The following is a 15582-nucleotide window of genomic DNA, read 5'->3' as shown; positions in this document are numbered from 1 at the left end:
CAGGTCATGATCTCACAGTTTGTGAGTTTGAACCCCACCTTGGGCTCTGTGCTGGCAGTGCAGAGCCTGCTTGGGATGTTCTCTCTCAAAATAAATAAACTTAAAAAATATATAAATTAAATTAAAGGTCTTGAGATGGGGTTTTCTTGATGGCCCCTACGTGTGATTGCAAGGGCCCTTCTGAGAGGGAGGCAGAGGGGGATTTGAGTGCAGAAGAGGAGGTGGTGATGTGGTGACTGAAGCCGAGACTGGAGTTTCCTGCCACAAGCGATGGAAGGCTGGCAGCTGGGGGACCAGGGAATGGGGGAACGGGCTGCCCCTGGAGCGCCCAGAAGGAGTCAGCACTGCCACCTCAGCACTGCCACTGAGGTCAGTTCTGTCCTCATTTCAGGCTTCAGAACTGTAGGAGAATAAGTTTCTGTTGTTTTAAGTTACAGAGCTTGTGGTAATTTGTTACAGGAGCAGTAGGAAGCGGTTTCCCAAGAAAGGGAAACAGCCAGTCTCAGCAGAGAGGTCTCAATTCAGAGCACTTCAAATAGCTGTGGAGGGAGGATTGGAAGTGGGCAGAGACCACTACCATTTGACACGTAGAAGATGTAAAGAGGATGTAAAGGAGACGACTTGGAGAAGTCGTGTGATAGTATTTACCCAGGTAGCTTAATACCACTGTGTTGTAATTACACTGCTTGTACAGTTTAAATATTTTCACACCCACGCTCACTGCAGTACGTTTCACAGCAGCCAAAAGGCGGGAGGAGCTCATGGGCCCATCGGCGGAGGGGTAGAATGTGGTCTGTCCACGCAGCAGACTAGTCCTGTACCTTAAAGGGGAGGAGATTCCGACACGCGCTCGGACGCGGATGGACCTCGAGGACGCCGTGGTCAGTCCTCGGGAAGACAGTGCGGGTGCCCCTGGGGACGGAAGGAGACGGTGGTCCCCAGGGGCAGGGGAGGGGTGGGCACAGAGCTTCCGTTTGGGGCCATGGGAGAGCTGTGTGGATGGGCGGCGGTCGTGGTCCCAAACAGCGGGGATGTGCCTCCTGCCACTGAACTGTGCTTCTAGAAACGCTTAAGGCGGGAAACTTCGATTATGTACGCTTTACCACAATTAAAAAAAACCAAAAACACACGTCTAAAAGAATACTCTCATGGCCTTTCTGAAAATAAAGTAGCAGTAGGCATTAAAAACGTTCAGAAAGTGAGGCTGTCGACAGAACCACCCTGGTTCTAAATTAGGTGTGTGGAAGGCCACAGGGCTGTCCGCACAGGCTCTGCCTCATGACGACAGCCTTGCTGTTACAGCCCGCCTGTGCTTCTCGCCCTCGCGCACGGGGCCTGCCCGGCCCATTGTTCCTCCACCTCCGCCTGGCACTCGGTTCGTCCTCTCACTGGCCTGGGTGCTCCATCCTCACCAGGGACCAAGGGCCCAGGCCCACGGCCTCCTACGCCTTCCTCTGCACTCACTCCGGACTCACTTTAAAGGTGTCCTGTGTGCCCTCAAGCCCCCGACTTCATGCCTCTAGTCCGGCCTGCTCCTGAACTCCGGGCTCACACTCGGATATCAGATAGGCCTCTCAAACGCAGTGGCCGAAGGTTTGAGTGCCACCATCTCCGTTAACAGCAGTCCCACCCTCTGGGGATGCAGGCCATCCCTCTTTCACATCTGGTCCATCGGGAAACCTGTTGGCCACACATCAGAACACATCCAGAATCCCACCATGTCTCAGGTCTCCTCTGCTGACTCCCTGATGTGAACCACCATGTCTCTGTGTGTGGGGGAGCACTCCTCATGCTGTCACTGCCACCAGCCCACCCTCCAGCCGGTTCTCAACAGGCAACCAAACGCTCTTAAGCCTAATCATGTAATACCTGTGCTTAGGGCTTTCACTTCCTACTGCCAACCCCCTCACCTGTTCTGCTCCAGCCACCCGGCCTCCTGGAGAGTCCCTACATACCACAGGCACACCTCTTTACTCAGGCCCTTTGCACTGGCTGTGCCCTCTGCCAGGGACACTCCCACATCTCTTCTGTCCAGGGTCTCTCCTGGCCTTTTTCTACCTGGAGCTCAGAGTTTCCAACACACTCATTAGGCGGTTGGCAGAATTCAGTTCCCCTTGCGGTTGTGGGGCTGAGATCCCTGTTTTCTTGCTGGTTGCAGGCAGGCAACAGCCCTAAGTCCTAGTGGCTCCCCTCATGTCCAGCCACCTGCGCCTGGCCCTCTCCCACACCACGACAGCTCACTGCTTTGCAGCCCACTCTCTGCCACAGTTAATGTGTGCGCAGAGAGATTGGCTCACCACATTGGCCACGCACGGCTCTCCCATCATGTTGACACGCCCTCCCAGGGTCCTGCCTCCAAAGTGTCCAGTCCCGGAGCAGCCAACACCACAGGAGCCAGGTTGCTGCCAGGAGTACCTGCTGGAAGGCCTGTTGTCAGTAGCCCACCATGCAGACCACATTAAGCTTTTAATCAACTTTTAAGTGGTCACTTTTAACTATAAAGTGGCTACTTACTAACTTTTACACTATCAAGGACCTCAGATAATTGACGAAAGACTCCAACGAGAAAGGGAGAGATCATAACCAAAAACAAAAAAGAAGGAAGAGTAGAAGGCACTTGAAGGGAAGAGAGTCAATGCAGAGAGCAGAAGAAAACTTGGAAAATAAAACTTGATTTATATCCGGTTAAAGAAGACATCCCATTAAGAGAACTAAAACATATCCTCAGAAATTAAAAATGAAATAAGAGCATCCAGTTGAAAGGTTAGAAGGTCAAGTCAAGAATAAATCCAGAGGGGCGCCAGGGTGCCTCAGTCGGTTAACCATCTGTCTTCGACTCTGGTCATGATCTTGCAGTTAGTGAATTCGAGCCCCGCATCTGGCTCTGTGCTGACAGCTTAGAGCCTGGAGCCTGCTTTGGATTCTGTATCTCCTTCTCTCTCTGCCCCTCCCCCACTCATGTTCTTTCTTTCTCTCTCTCTCTCTCTCTCTCTCTCTCTCTCTCTCTCTCTTCCTCTCCCTCTCTCCCCCTCCCTCCCCCTCCCTCCCTCCCTCCCTCTCTCTCTCTCCCCCCTCTCTCCCCCTCCCTCCCTCTCTCCCCCTCCCTCCCTCCCTCCCTCTCCCTCCCTCCCTCCCTCTCTCTCTCTCCCCCCCCCTACTCCCCCTTCCCTTTCTCAAAAATAAACATTAAAAAAGAAGAATATATTCCAGAAAGTTACTTTTTTTCCTCAGCTTTTTGTTTAAGTAATCTTTGCACCCATTGTGGGGCTCGAACACATGATCCTAAAATCAAGAGTCAGATGTTCTTCGAACTGAGCCAGCCAAGCCCCCACCCTGGAAAGTTCTTTAAAAGATAGAGAATAAGAGAGAAAAGATAAGGAAAGTACATGATTAACGAGGCATAGCACCTGACAGATGTGCCAGGGAGGAGGCTAGAGATGGTATCGGAGGCTCCCTCAGGAAGGCTTACAGAGCCCAAGGACTGTGTCTCTGTTTGAAAGGGCTCTTCCTGTGGTCAGGACAGTGAGGAAGTACCCCCAGCAAACAGGCAATTCCTGCCGATACAGAGGTTCTCCACAGCTTCCAGAGATTAAAACAGACCTCACACAGGGCATTAGGACTGGATGGTGGCAGGCACTGTGGCACCTGCAGGAGTGAGCGGAAGCGGGGCACTGACCCCTCGGGCACCAGGGAGCTGGATTTCCCACCTGCAGCTCTGTGCGTGGGCACCTGTCTCATGGAGGGAAGAGTGCCAGGTGTTGCAGGCAAGAAGGGTCCCAGGTGCATGCTGTACACCCCGTCTCAGGAGCTACAGCCATTTCTCTGAGAGGAGGGGGCACCGAGACAGGAGGATGCACAGGAGGCTCCTGGGGGCATCGTGGGAAACACCTAGGGGTTAGGTCATGGTGGGGAGGGTTTGAAGGGGTGTGCAGTCCTGTGGAGGGTTAGAGCAATAGGGATGCAGAAAGTAAAGGCAACAAAAAGCAAGAGAATTCTTAAGTATGGAAAAAGTGGACAAGAAAGGTGGTCCTGTAGTTTAAATGATCAACAGCAAAAAATATTTATGTAGTCAATGATGTAAACACGGCAGAAGACCTAGGCAAGCTCGGAAGCGGGGACACTGAATTCTCATATTTTTCCATAGGAGGCCAAAACACAGCATGTAAATTTTCAAAAGCCAAGAAATAGCACCAGAAGCATATTAATTAGATATGGAGGCAATGATCCCTCCCAAACTACCCAAAGTTAGACAGCAGATAGAAAGAAGGGCTTCAGGGAGCAGGGTGGGGGTGGGCGAGCGTGTTCCAGGCCTTACTGTGCTGTAACATTTTGCATCGTGTGCCGGTATTTGATAACTGAACTTGCTCTCGGGTCTCTGTTGGGCCATGAGTTGAGGGATGTCTGCGTTCTCTGTTGAGTGCAGCGAGGTGAGGGGGTCGGTTGGAGGCTGGAGCAGTGTTCTGTGATCTGAACTTGGGTAGCTTTCCAGAGAAGAGCCATGGAGGGGACCTTTTCCCAGCCCCTTGGAGGGGGCCTCAGGGCCAGGAGAGTCCTAGCAAGAGCTACTTCCCTTCCATTTCTCTGGTCCCCCTGACTCTCCTGACGACAGACCTGAAATGCAGAAATGCCTTGCTCTTTCCTCTGATTAATATGGTTACGTACAAGTCAAATGTATGTGTTCTTTAGTTATTTTTATGAAGTCTGTGTTATTTCCTCAGTATGTTCGCATAAAACTTGAATGTATGCACTTGACTGTTTTTGGAGTATTCTCATGTACATTTTGAGATTTTATTGTCTTTAAAATAACACGGAGATAGCTCTGTGAATATGCTAGAAAACACTGAGCTGTGCTCTGTAAATGTGTGAATTGTATGGTATGTGAACTGTGTCTCCATAAAGCTGTTAACAGAAATAACACAGAGTCAGAACTGGCGCGCCCCTGAGCACTGGGAGTCTGCCCCAGACCTGGGCCTCCTGCCGTCCTCCCTGCCTCGCCTCCCCTCCCACACCAGGGAAAGCTTCAGAGTGGATGGTGAACTTGTTGGGAGAGTTGCGATCTGCCAAAATCCCAGTGATGACAGATGTAAGGAGAAGGCAGCTTCTGGGTGCTGGAGACAACCCACGCCCCTGACCCAAAGCATGTCAGGAGGAGTGAGCCAGTCATGGCTACAGCTGGGTGCGGGCAAGCTCCTGTTGATGAGGGGCACGGCTGGTGACCTTTTGGCACCTATTTCTGAAAGACAGGGATTCCTGAATGTGATTCACGCCTCTTGGGGGACATATAGAATGACCTTTAACATGTAAGACCAACATGATGCCTTTATTGTAGAATTTTCTAAGCCTTCCCCCATGAAACTAGGGATGATTAATATGCCCATCATCACAGACCTAGGAAGGTGTTCTTTTACTTCAAGCAGAAAAACTGGGCTCCAGGGCTCCTGGCTGGTTTAGTCAGTGGAGCCCGGAAAGTGTGAGCCCCACCCCAACTGGGTGTGGAGATTACTTAAGAGTAAAATCTTAAAAAAATAAATAAATAAAATCTTTTAAAAAATAAAGAAAAAGAAAAACTGAGCTCCAAATGAGCACATTCAGTGTTGGAAAATTTATCGTATTCAAACTCTTAATTTCAAATTTAAGTTTAGAAGTAAACCTACGTTGCCTTTTAAGTTGCCCCAAATTAGACATTTGATTTACTGAAATGACTTCATTTTTCCCCAGCTGGACACAGTAATTCCAAAGTGATTTAGGTATTAGGGCGACAGCACATCTTTATCTTATGTTCACACACCTGGCCGATTTTTTTTTAAAAAGTAAGTGTTCCTTCTCACCTGGAGAAATCTGTGAACAGGGTCTTCAAGTATAAATTGCCAAGCATGATCCCTGAAAAAGGTACTTGATATAATAGTTGGTGCAAAGCAGACCTACTAGAGTTAAAAAGTCCTCTGTGGTGCTCTGCAGAGGGTACGGGCTCGCTTTGACCACTCAAGCGCATGTCCCTTGGCTTGTTTTCTGGCCCTGCTGGATTGTGCGAGAAAGGGCATGTTCTTATTTTTCACAGTCACCTTACTTTTTCTGAAAGCTTCTGAATGGAGTACTTTGGGCTTAGAGAATTAGAATCATCCCCAAATCATCAGCCACATGGAAATTGATTTATTCTCCAAACTATAAAGAAAGCATAGTTAAAGTGGGCTTTAAAAATGTATACTTTGGGGCACCTGGGTGGCTCAGTCGGTTAAGTGTCTGTCTTTGGCTCAGGTCATGATCTCACAGTTTGTGGGTTCAAGCCCCGCATCGGGCTCTGTTCTGACAGTTCAGAGCGTGGAGCCTGTTTCGGATTCTGTGTTTCCCTCTCTCTCTGCCCCTCCCCCACTGGCGCTTTGTCTCCCTCTGTCTCAAAAATAAATAAACATTAAAAAAAAATGTATACTTTGATTCCTCTTTGCTCATACTGACATGGTAACATGTCAAAAATTCTACTCCTAGTTAATGATTTGTTTAAAAGGCATTGGGTTAATGTTTCAGAATGAGCAGCTTGGTACTTTGTGTTCAATTTGTTAGTTGCTTTGTTGTTGAAATTCTTGGAATCTTTTTTTTTTTTTTTTTTTAAAGTAAGCTCCATGTCCAATGTGAGGCTTGAACTCTTGAACTCACGACTCTGAGATCAAGAGTCACATGCTCTACTGACTGAGCCAGCCAGGTGCCCCCAAATTTTTAGGAATCTTAAGGACAGATTTGTCAGTATGGATTCCAGGTTAGATCCCCGTTCATTTATCCAGCAAGATTCTCACTAGACATCATGTGCTTTAGGAATGAAGTTTTTTGTGTGATAAGGAAGGAGGCCTTTTAGAAATAATTCCCATTCAGCTGTTTGAAGAAGTCAGTGGATGCATGGACTTCCAAGACCTGTATCTCAGTGGCCCAAAGGCCCTGCCCTGGAGGGTCAGTGGCCCTCGCCTTCTCCGGGTAGCAGAGGGAGAAGGCAGGACTCAGTGTGTGGCTTGAGGGCCCCACACCCTCAGGATCAGTCAGCTTGAGCCAGGCCTATTCCACTCTGACTTTACGTTACCTGAATAGTGGGGAGGGGGCTGAACATGGTGGCCTCCAGCCTGCCCCGTGCCGAGGAGGCCCTGGGGACGTTTGTGGATGTCGTGGATTAGTGGGTTTGCTCTCAGCCGCGGTTTGTGCCTGCCTAAGTCTTAGCCCTGGTTTTCCACCTTTGTATAAATTGTTTGACTGTTTATTTTTGAGAGAGAGAGTGGTGCATGTGAGTGGGGTTAGGGTGGGGGAGGGGGACAAAGAATCCGAGCAGGCTCCACACTGTCGGCCCAAAGCCCGATGTGGAGCTGGAACCCACAAACTGTGAGATCATGACCCGAGTCGAAGTCAGGACTCAGACACTTAACTGACTAGCCACCCAGGCACCTCTAAACATGATTTTAAAAAACAATTTATTTGAATCAAGATCCAAAAAGCCCCTCCAGGTCACAGAGTGCTGTGTGTTCTGAGTCCCTTAGTGAGGGCTTCCTGTCTGTCCTTTATGCTTTGGAAGCAGAAGGTCACTCATCTGTGTCTGTTGGGGCCTCACGGACTGGATTTGTCAGTTGCATCCATGCAATGTTGTTGAAACGTGTTGCTTTGATCATTGTGTTTTCCTGCAAATTGGTAGTTGGGTTCAGGCTTCATTTAGGTGGTGCTGCAGGGTTCGGTCAGGAGGCGTGTGGTGTCTGGCCATCTGTCTTTCTGTGGCCTCAGGAAGCACTGAGGGTCATTGACTGTGCATTACTTCCCTGAGGATTGCAGGCGTGACGTTTGGTCTCCGTCCTTCCCCCATTTACTAGCTGGATGCTCCGTAACTACTTGATTCTTTCCCTTTATTTGTTTTCACAGTAATAACCTGGTTCACTCGTGTCCTTCATTGATGACCAGTTGGTTTTGTTTGTTTGTTTGTTTTGTTTTACCATAATTATGCCTGCACAGTTTGAGGTATGTTTGTGTTTCTTCCCACTGAGCCAGCACTCTCACCCGTGCCCGTGTTGTCTCGTTTTGGGCTGTGAAAGCGTCTTCAGGCTGGCCCCTGAGTTACTGGATGTGACCCAGTGAGTCTCTGATAGCTTCTCTGCTGTCAGGTATGACTGGGTTCTAGGCTCCGCTTGCACACTTCCTGACACGTCTCTGCGGGTCCTGGTTCCTTTGAATGGGAAGTGGGGTTTGAATATCACAGTCTGGATGCTAGGGCAGCTTACTTTTAATTGGACAGAATTGGAAAGTCTTCATTTTGTTTCAGTACATCGTGAGTGATACTTCACAGTGGTAGTTCAGATTCAAATTCAGGGTTATGAGGTGTTTGCTTAATACTTTCACTCTGACATCTTTTGCTTCTTTGTCAGTCACGTGAGGGTGCCTGTTCTGAACAACGCTTGAAATGAGGGAATTGTCATATTCCTTATTACTGGGTATTGCTGCTGAAAAGTTTAATGATAATCAAATTTTCTTTTATAGTCACTTGAATTTTACATAGCTTTTTAGAGGATTTTCTGTCCTTTAAAGTCCAAGAAACTCACCAGAGTGAGTGAGATTGGATACTCAATACCCAACGTACTCTTTCAATATGTAGTTAAAATTACTTTTTTATTTTAAAGAAGTTTTCTTAAATATAGTTTTAATATTCTGTCCCTTTGATTTTTCTTCTCTGGGGCTTCTTTTATTCATATTGTGAGAAATAAGCCCTCCACCCCTATTAAAGGGGGACAAGGAGACTCGGAGCACAGTGAAGTGAGGCTTTAGTTGACGTTCTTGCAAGAGCAGGTGTCTGACAGACAGGGACACTCAGTGGTTATAGCAGACAACTTATCTCCTAGCACGTAAGTCCCTCCCCTGGTTCCTTATTGGCTGAGTGCTACAGAGGTTATGGCCTTACCCGGATGTCGCCTGTGCCCACGGAAGGCCAAAAAGTAGTCTGAATGGAACAAGTGTACATTCCTTGAGGTGACGCAGAGACATCAGTTTGGTGGCACATGCTCATTGCAAAGCCCGCGAAATGGAGAGGGGACGAAGAACCAGGAAGTGAGGTGTGTAAGGGTTTGGGACTCCACTGTCGGGGGCTTGGGGGGGTTCATACATATTTCTAATAGGTTGTAAACCTATTGTTAACTAAACAGCACAGCTTTTATTTGGTATTTCTGAAAATGAATCATCTCACTTCTCACAATATAGTAAATTGTCTTTGTCTTCAATATTTGTCACTTTCTCTTGAATCCTTTTTATCTTTTCATTCATTTATTTTTAAAAGCTTTGTCAATGTGTAATATTTTTGAAATTTTTTTACATTTATTTATTTTTGAAACAGAGTGAGACAAAGCATGAGCGGGGGAGGGGCAGAGAGCGAAGGAGACACAGAATCCGAAGCAGCCTGCAGGCTTTGAGCAAGAGGTCAGCACAGAGCCTGTTGCAGGGCTCGAACCCACGAACTGTGAGATCATGACCTGAGCCAAAGTCGGACGCTCAACCGACTGAGCCACCTAGGTGCCCCTGTCGATGTATAGTTTACATGCCATAAAATTCACCCATTGTAAGTATATGATTGAGTGAATTTTAGTAAGCGTATAGGATCGTGCAGCTCCCACAACCTAGTTCGGTGTTTCCACACCCCAAAAGGTCCCTCATGCTGCCTGCAGCCCATCTCCTCCACCCCACACGGTTCCAGGCAACCGCTGATGTACTTTTTATGTCAGTAGAGTGGTCTTTTCCGAAAGCATTCTATAAATGAAAGAATATAATTTGTGGTCTTTTGTGTCTGGTTTTTAATTTGGCGGAATGGTTTTGAGATTCCATCCATGTTGTGTGTGTCACTATTTCATTTCTTTTTAGGGCCAGATAGTGGCCCATTATATGGCTAGACCACACCTTGTTTACCCATTCCTCCCGTAATGTGATGGACAGTGGGTTCCTTCTCCTCTTACCTGGTGGGAGTGACGCTGCTTGCTGCGAACATGTGCATGCATACCTTTGTATGTGTGGTGGGACATCCCTGAGAGCGGAGTTGCTGTGTTGTGTGGTGTAGTTATGTTTGACTTTTCAACTGCTAAGTGGTGTTCCCCACTGGCCAGACCATCTTGCCTTCCTCCTGGCATTGTGTGGGGTTCCAGGTCCCCACACCCTCCCCAGCACCTGTTGTCGTTGGTTTTTTTGGATACAGTCATTCTGGTGAGTGATGTCTCGGTTTTAATTTGCATTTCCCTGAGGACTCACAATCTTGAGCATCTTTTCATGTGCTTATCAGCCATTTGTCTATCTTATTTATTTTTATTTTATTTTTTAATGTTTATTTTTGAGAGAAAAACAGAGCATAAACAGGGGAGGGGCAGAGAGAGATGGAGACACAGAATCTGAAGCAGGCTGCAGGCTCTGAGCTGTCAGCACAGAGCCCAATGCGGGCTCAAACCCACCCCACCTGCTTGTGAGATCACGACCCGAGCTGCAAGTTGGATGCTTAACTGACTGAGCCACCCAGGCGCCCCAGCCATTTGTCTATCTTGTTTGGTAGAATGTTTATTTAAATGTTTTGCCCGTTAAAAAAAAATTGTGGTATTGTTGAATTGTAAGTTTTCTTTATACATTCTGGATACAAGTCCTTTATCCAGATATATGATTTGCAAATATCTTCTAGTCTAGGTCTGATCTTTTAGTTTTACTAATGGTGTCTTTTGAAGCGCAGAAGTTTTAAATTTTGATGAAACACAGTTTATACTTGAAAGTATAAATATATCTTTTTTCTGAAGAGTTTCATTCTCTAACATCCATGTGTGAATCATCTTACTTAAGATTTTTGATATCCAGCATCTTCTTGCCTAAGTTATTTTTACTAAGGACTCTGCACAGTTGGAAAGGCATGTCAGAATGGATAGGTGGGACTGTGCTGTAGTAATAATCTAGATACTGGCTAGAATATCTAAAACTTCGAACTTCCAATCTTCACAATTAGGAAGCATGACTAATTTCTTTTTCAAAGTTTATTTTTATTTGGGGTGGGGGGAAAGCAGGTGAGCGCAAGTGGGTATGAATGAATGAATCCCAAGCAGGCTGTCAGCGCAGAGCCCAGTGCAGGGCTCGATCCCACAAACTGTGAGATCATGACCTGAGTCAAGAGTCAGACGCTTAACCGATTGAGCCCCCCAAGTGCCCAAGAAGCATGACTATTGACCTTTGAGAGCATAGCCTTAACTTCCACGATTCATGGTCCCAGGTGCCTTTGGCAGCTTTCTGCTGGGAGGCCACTTGTCTTTGGCTGGAGCTGTGGATGGCCTTCGGATCAGAGGAATAAATGGCTCTTATTTTCAGTACCGCACCTTGCAAGAAGGCTGCTCCTCTGAATGTGGTGAAGGGGTCCGACACCTGGTGTACTCTCCCTCTGATTTTGTATGGCTTGGTAACATACTCTCACTTGACAATTGCAGGTGAAGGACTTAACGAAATACTTGGACCCCGGCGGGCTTGGCGTGATCAGTTTTGAGGACTTCTACCGAGGGATCACCGCAATCAGGAATGGAGGTCAGTCTACCCCACCTTGTGCTTCCTTCTCGCATTCTCTCTTCCAGCCCTTGCCCTGCTGTGCCCTCAGCCAACCTTAGGAATACCCCTCACTCCTCAGGCTCCTTTGGCTGGGCTTAACATCTTCCCTTCTCCTCAAAGCCCCTAAAATACTCCGGTTTCAGGGTGCTCTCTCACTGTTCTTTGCTCCTCCCACACCCTGTCTTAGAGAACTGTCTAACTCAGTCTCTTATCCATAATATTAGAAAGCTACTGCCCCTTTCCCCAGACATACCAGAATATCGAAAGGCTTACATGTGAGCACCCACATGCATCCTTGCTGTTGGTGCCCTACAGGCTGCATGTTGCTGTATTTACATTGTTGTGTATCAGTCCATCCTCTGTCTGGCCGACAAGCCATCCTGTTTTTAATGGGATGTGTTTCAAATCACATACTCCTGTACATTTCACCCTAAACACTTCAGCATGTGTGCCAGTCATTACCTACAGTTCAATATTTGTTTGCAGTCTTACCTTGAGTAAAAATTTACAGTGAAATGCACAAATCTTAAGTAAATCTTAAGCCAGTCTGAATTTTGACAAATTCTTATGTCTAATAATGCAAATCTCTACCAAGTGTTACCATCCCTGCAGACCTCTTCCTCATGGCCTCCACGTGGCCTCTCTGTCCTCTCAGCACCGTCTTGGCTGAGTTTCATCACCCTAGGTCAGTTTTGCCTCGTAGGGGCTTTGTTGACACAAAGGAAATGATCAGTATGTGCTCTACGTCTGGTGTCTCCCTGCGTGTGATGTTTTTGAGACGCACGTATGTTGCACGGTTGGGGTCTGTGTTTCGATTGCATAGCAGTTCCATTGTATTCTTGTACCATGTGTCGTTTCTCTCTGCCTAGGGGTGGACACTTGTTTTGGGGCTAGTATGTTTCCAGTTTGGGGCTGTTATGAGTAAAGGTCCTAGTGACATTTGTGTATAATTCTTTGTGTGGGCACATGTTTTCATGCCTTTGGGGCCTGTACACAGGAGTGGGATGGCTGGCCTTCTGGGTGTGAGCTTAGTATCTCACGTGCACTCAAGTTGCCCGTATGCTGTCCCTTCACGTCGAATTCTGGAGCTCCGGAGAGCCCTCTTTTTTTCATGCCCCAGCTTCCGCCAGGTGTGTGGGGGTGATGGTGGCCGAAAGGCACTGGTTGCAAGCAAGCCCTTCCCTTCTTCCTGCACTTGTCAGAGAAGGAAGAGGGAGAACAGGGGCAGGACCTGCAGTGGCTGGGTCAGGGGAGGCCCTTGGACTCCAAGTCTTATCAGCAGTTGTTGGCAGAGTCACCTATCTTGTCTGTCCTCTGTCTGTCTGTCTACTGTATTGCCAACGGTGTCCTATAGGAACTGGGTTTCCTGTGATGCTGAGCCCAGGTGGTTCTGAGATGTGCTCTGTGTCTCGGAACCTGTGTGAATACTACCGTAGTCTGGGGGCCCTGTGGTCCTTTGGGTCCAGAGCACATATTGAGAGAGGGAATGGTCCGTATGGTGGCAGGGGGCCATGCCATAGAACCATGCAGCCTGGCTGTAGGTAGGAGCCCTCTGTGAGGAGGGCCGGAGGGGAGCCAGGTGAGGGTGGCTGGAGTGAGGTCTGGTCCAGGTGGCGGAGCTGTCCTGAGGCCTGTGATGAGGTTGGCTGAGCCCACTGATGGAAAGTCTGCAGGCCCTGGGGCCGTGGTGAGGATGCCACCATCTCCTGGGCAGATGGGGCCTGGGGAGAGACATGTGGAGCAGGTGTGAGGCAGGAGACCCTCTGGGAGGTGGTACTAGCAGGGGATGGATGACGTGGGTAACGCCATGCGGGCAGAGGGAGGAAGAAGAGAGCCCTCAGGTGAACTTGGAGTGTTTAGGCTTAGCACCACATGCCCATGTCTCTCCCCTTGTAACCAGTATGTTGTAATCCTTAGGTGATTTTCTGAGGCTAGACATGTAGTTAAAACAGGAAGTTGTTTAAGCCTTCACCCTTTTGCACGAAAAGTTTGATGGTGGTTTCATGCACATTTTGGCTTCTGCTCCACCTCCAGTGCCTTTGGAGGCTTCCTGAATGGAGCACATTCACTTGCCCCCAGCCATGCTCCTCAGGACCTCCCTGGGCCAGTGCACCTGTGCCCAGGACCCTTGGAATGGCTTTGTGCTCCAACAACTTTCGGTAAACCTTTGGGGGAAATCCAAGTATATGCTTTTTCCTCTGTGTTTTAAAATCCAGTATGATTTCCCTGACTCATCAATTATTTAAAAGTTATTTTAATTTCTAAGTGTATTTTTTTTAATGTTTATTTTTGAGAGAGAGAGACAGAACATGAGTGGGAGAAGGGCAAAGAGAGAGAGGGAGACAACAGAATTCGAAGTAGGCTCCAGGCTCTGAGCTGTCAGTACAGAGTTCGATGTGGGGTCGAACTTGTGAGCCATGAGATCATGACCTGAGCTGAAGTCGGATGCTCAGATGCTCAACTGAATGAGCCACCCAGGCATCCTGGTTTAGAAAGGTATTTTTTTTTTTTTTTTTTTCAAAAAAAATTTTTTTTTTCAACTTTTATTTATTTTTGGGACAGAGAGAGACAGAGCATGAACGGGGGAGGGGCAGAGAGAGAAGGAGACACAGAATCGGAAACAGGCTCCAGGCTCTGAGCCATCAGCCCAGAGCCCGACGCGGGGCTCGAACTCACGGACCGCGAGATCGTGACCTGGCTGAAGTCGGACGCTTAACCGACTGCGCCACCCAGGCACCCCTCGAAAGGTATTTTAAAATCTCACAGCCTGGAGCCTGCTTCGAATTCTGTGTCTCTGCCTCTCTCTGCCCCTCCCCTGCTCATGCTCTCTTTCCCTCAAAAATAAGTAAACGCTAAACAAACAAACAAATAAAAATCTGGTCATTAGGGGCATTCAGGTGGCTTATGTTGGTTAAGCATCAGACTTTGTGGTTCAGGTCGTGATCTCAGATTCATGAGTTCTGGCCCCGTGTTGGGCTTTGCGCTGTCAGCCCTGAGCCTACTTTGTATTCTCTGTCTCCCTCTCTCTGTCTCTGCCCCTCCGCTGCTCGTGTTCTCTCTCTCAAAAATAAATAAACATTTAAATAAGAAAAAAACTTGAAAAAAATCTTGTCATTAGTTTTAAACCTAATTGTGTGTGATAGAGAATGGGATCTCTGTGTTCACTTTTTTTACGTTTCTTTCTTTCTTTTTTTTTTTTTTTATTAAAAAAAAATTTTTTTTTTTCAATGTTTATTTATTTTTGGGACAGAGAGAGACAGAGCATGAATGGGGGAGGGGCAGAGAGAGAGGGAGACACAGAATCGGAAACAGGCTCCAGGCTCTGAGCCATCAGCCCAGAGCCTGACGCGGGGCTCGAACTCACGGACCGCGAGATCGTGACCTGGCTGAAGTCGGACGCTTAACCGACTGCGCCACCCAGGCGCCCCCGTTTATTTATTTCTGAGAGAGAGAGAGAGAGGGAGGGAGTTGGGGGAGGGGCAGAGAGAGAGGGAGACACAGAATCCAAAACAGGCTCCGGGCTCTGAGCTGCCAGCACAGAGCCCAACGTGGGGCTCGAACCCACAAACCACGGGATCATGACCTGAGCCAAAGTCGGGTGCTTAACCGACTGAGCCATCCAGGCATGCTTCTCTATTCACTCTGTTCCTTGTTGAGTTTATTTCGTGGTGTGCCACACAGCCGGGTCTCACACGTGTTGTGTGTGTGCTTGGTGGAATACTTACTCTCTGACCAGAGTACACGGGCTCATGCGTGTACGGTTGAGACTTCCTGTGTTTGTTTGATCTCGGTGTCACAGGGAGGAGACGCACGTCTCACAAACGTGGTGGCATCATTAGTTTTAGATGGCTTTATTTCACCCTCGTGCTGGTTTGATGGTGATGGAGTCTGAGGAGCTCAGAACCGGTAGGTCAGCGGAGAAGGCTTCACTGCTCTGCCTGATAGTTTGGGGGTAAGAAGGCGACAGGTGTACAGAGGCCAAGCCTAAGTCCCCAGAAAGCAGTTAACATTGCC

The 15582-nt window shown here is 48.1% G+C and overlaps 1 protein-coding gene across 1 annotated transcript in view; it reads left to right on the top strand.

The window, feature by feature from the left end:
* The window catches only part of RAB11FIP3 (RAB11 family interacting protein 3), a 79565-nt gene that overhangs the window by 28120 nt on the left and 35863 nt on the right, over window positions 1-15582 (top strand). Inside the window, exon 2 of the mRNA XM_045460783.1 lies at window positions 11454-11547. Within this exon, the coding sequence (XP_045316739.1) occupies window positions 11454-11547 (94 nt within the window). The remainder of the gene's footprint in view (window positions 1-11453; window positions 11548-15582) is intronic.

Source organism: Leopardus geoffroyi, chromosome E3 (assembly GCF_018350155.1).
Source record: "Leopardus geoffroyi isolate Oge1 chromosome E3, O.geoffroyi_Oge1_pat1.0, whole genome shotgun sequence".
Lineage (NCBI taxonomy): Eukaryota > Metazoa > Chordata > Mammalia > Carnivora > Felidae > Leopardus > Leopardus geoffroyi.
Note: the sequence above shows the minus strand (reverse complement) of the source record. Positions and strands in the feature narration are given on the sequence as shown.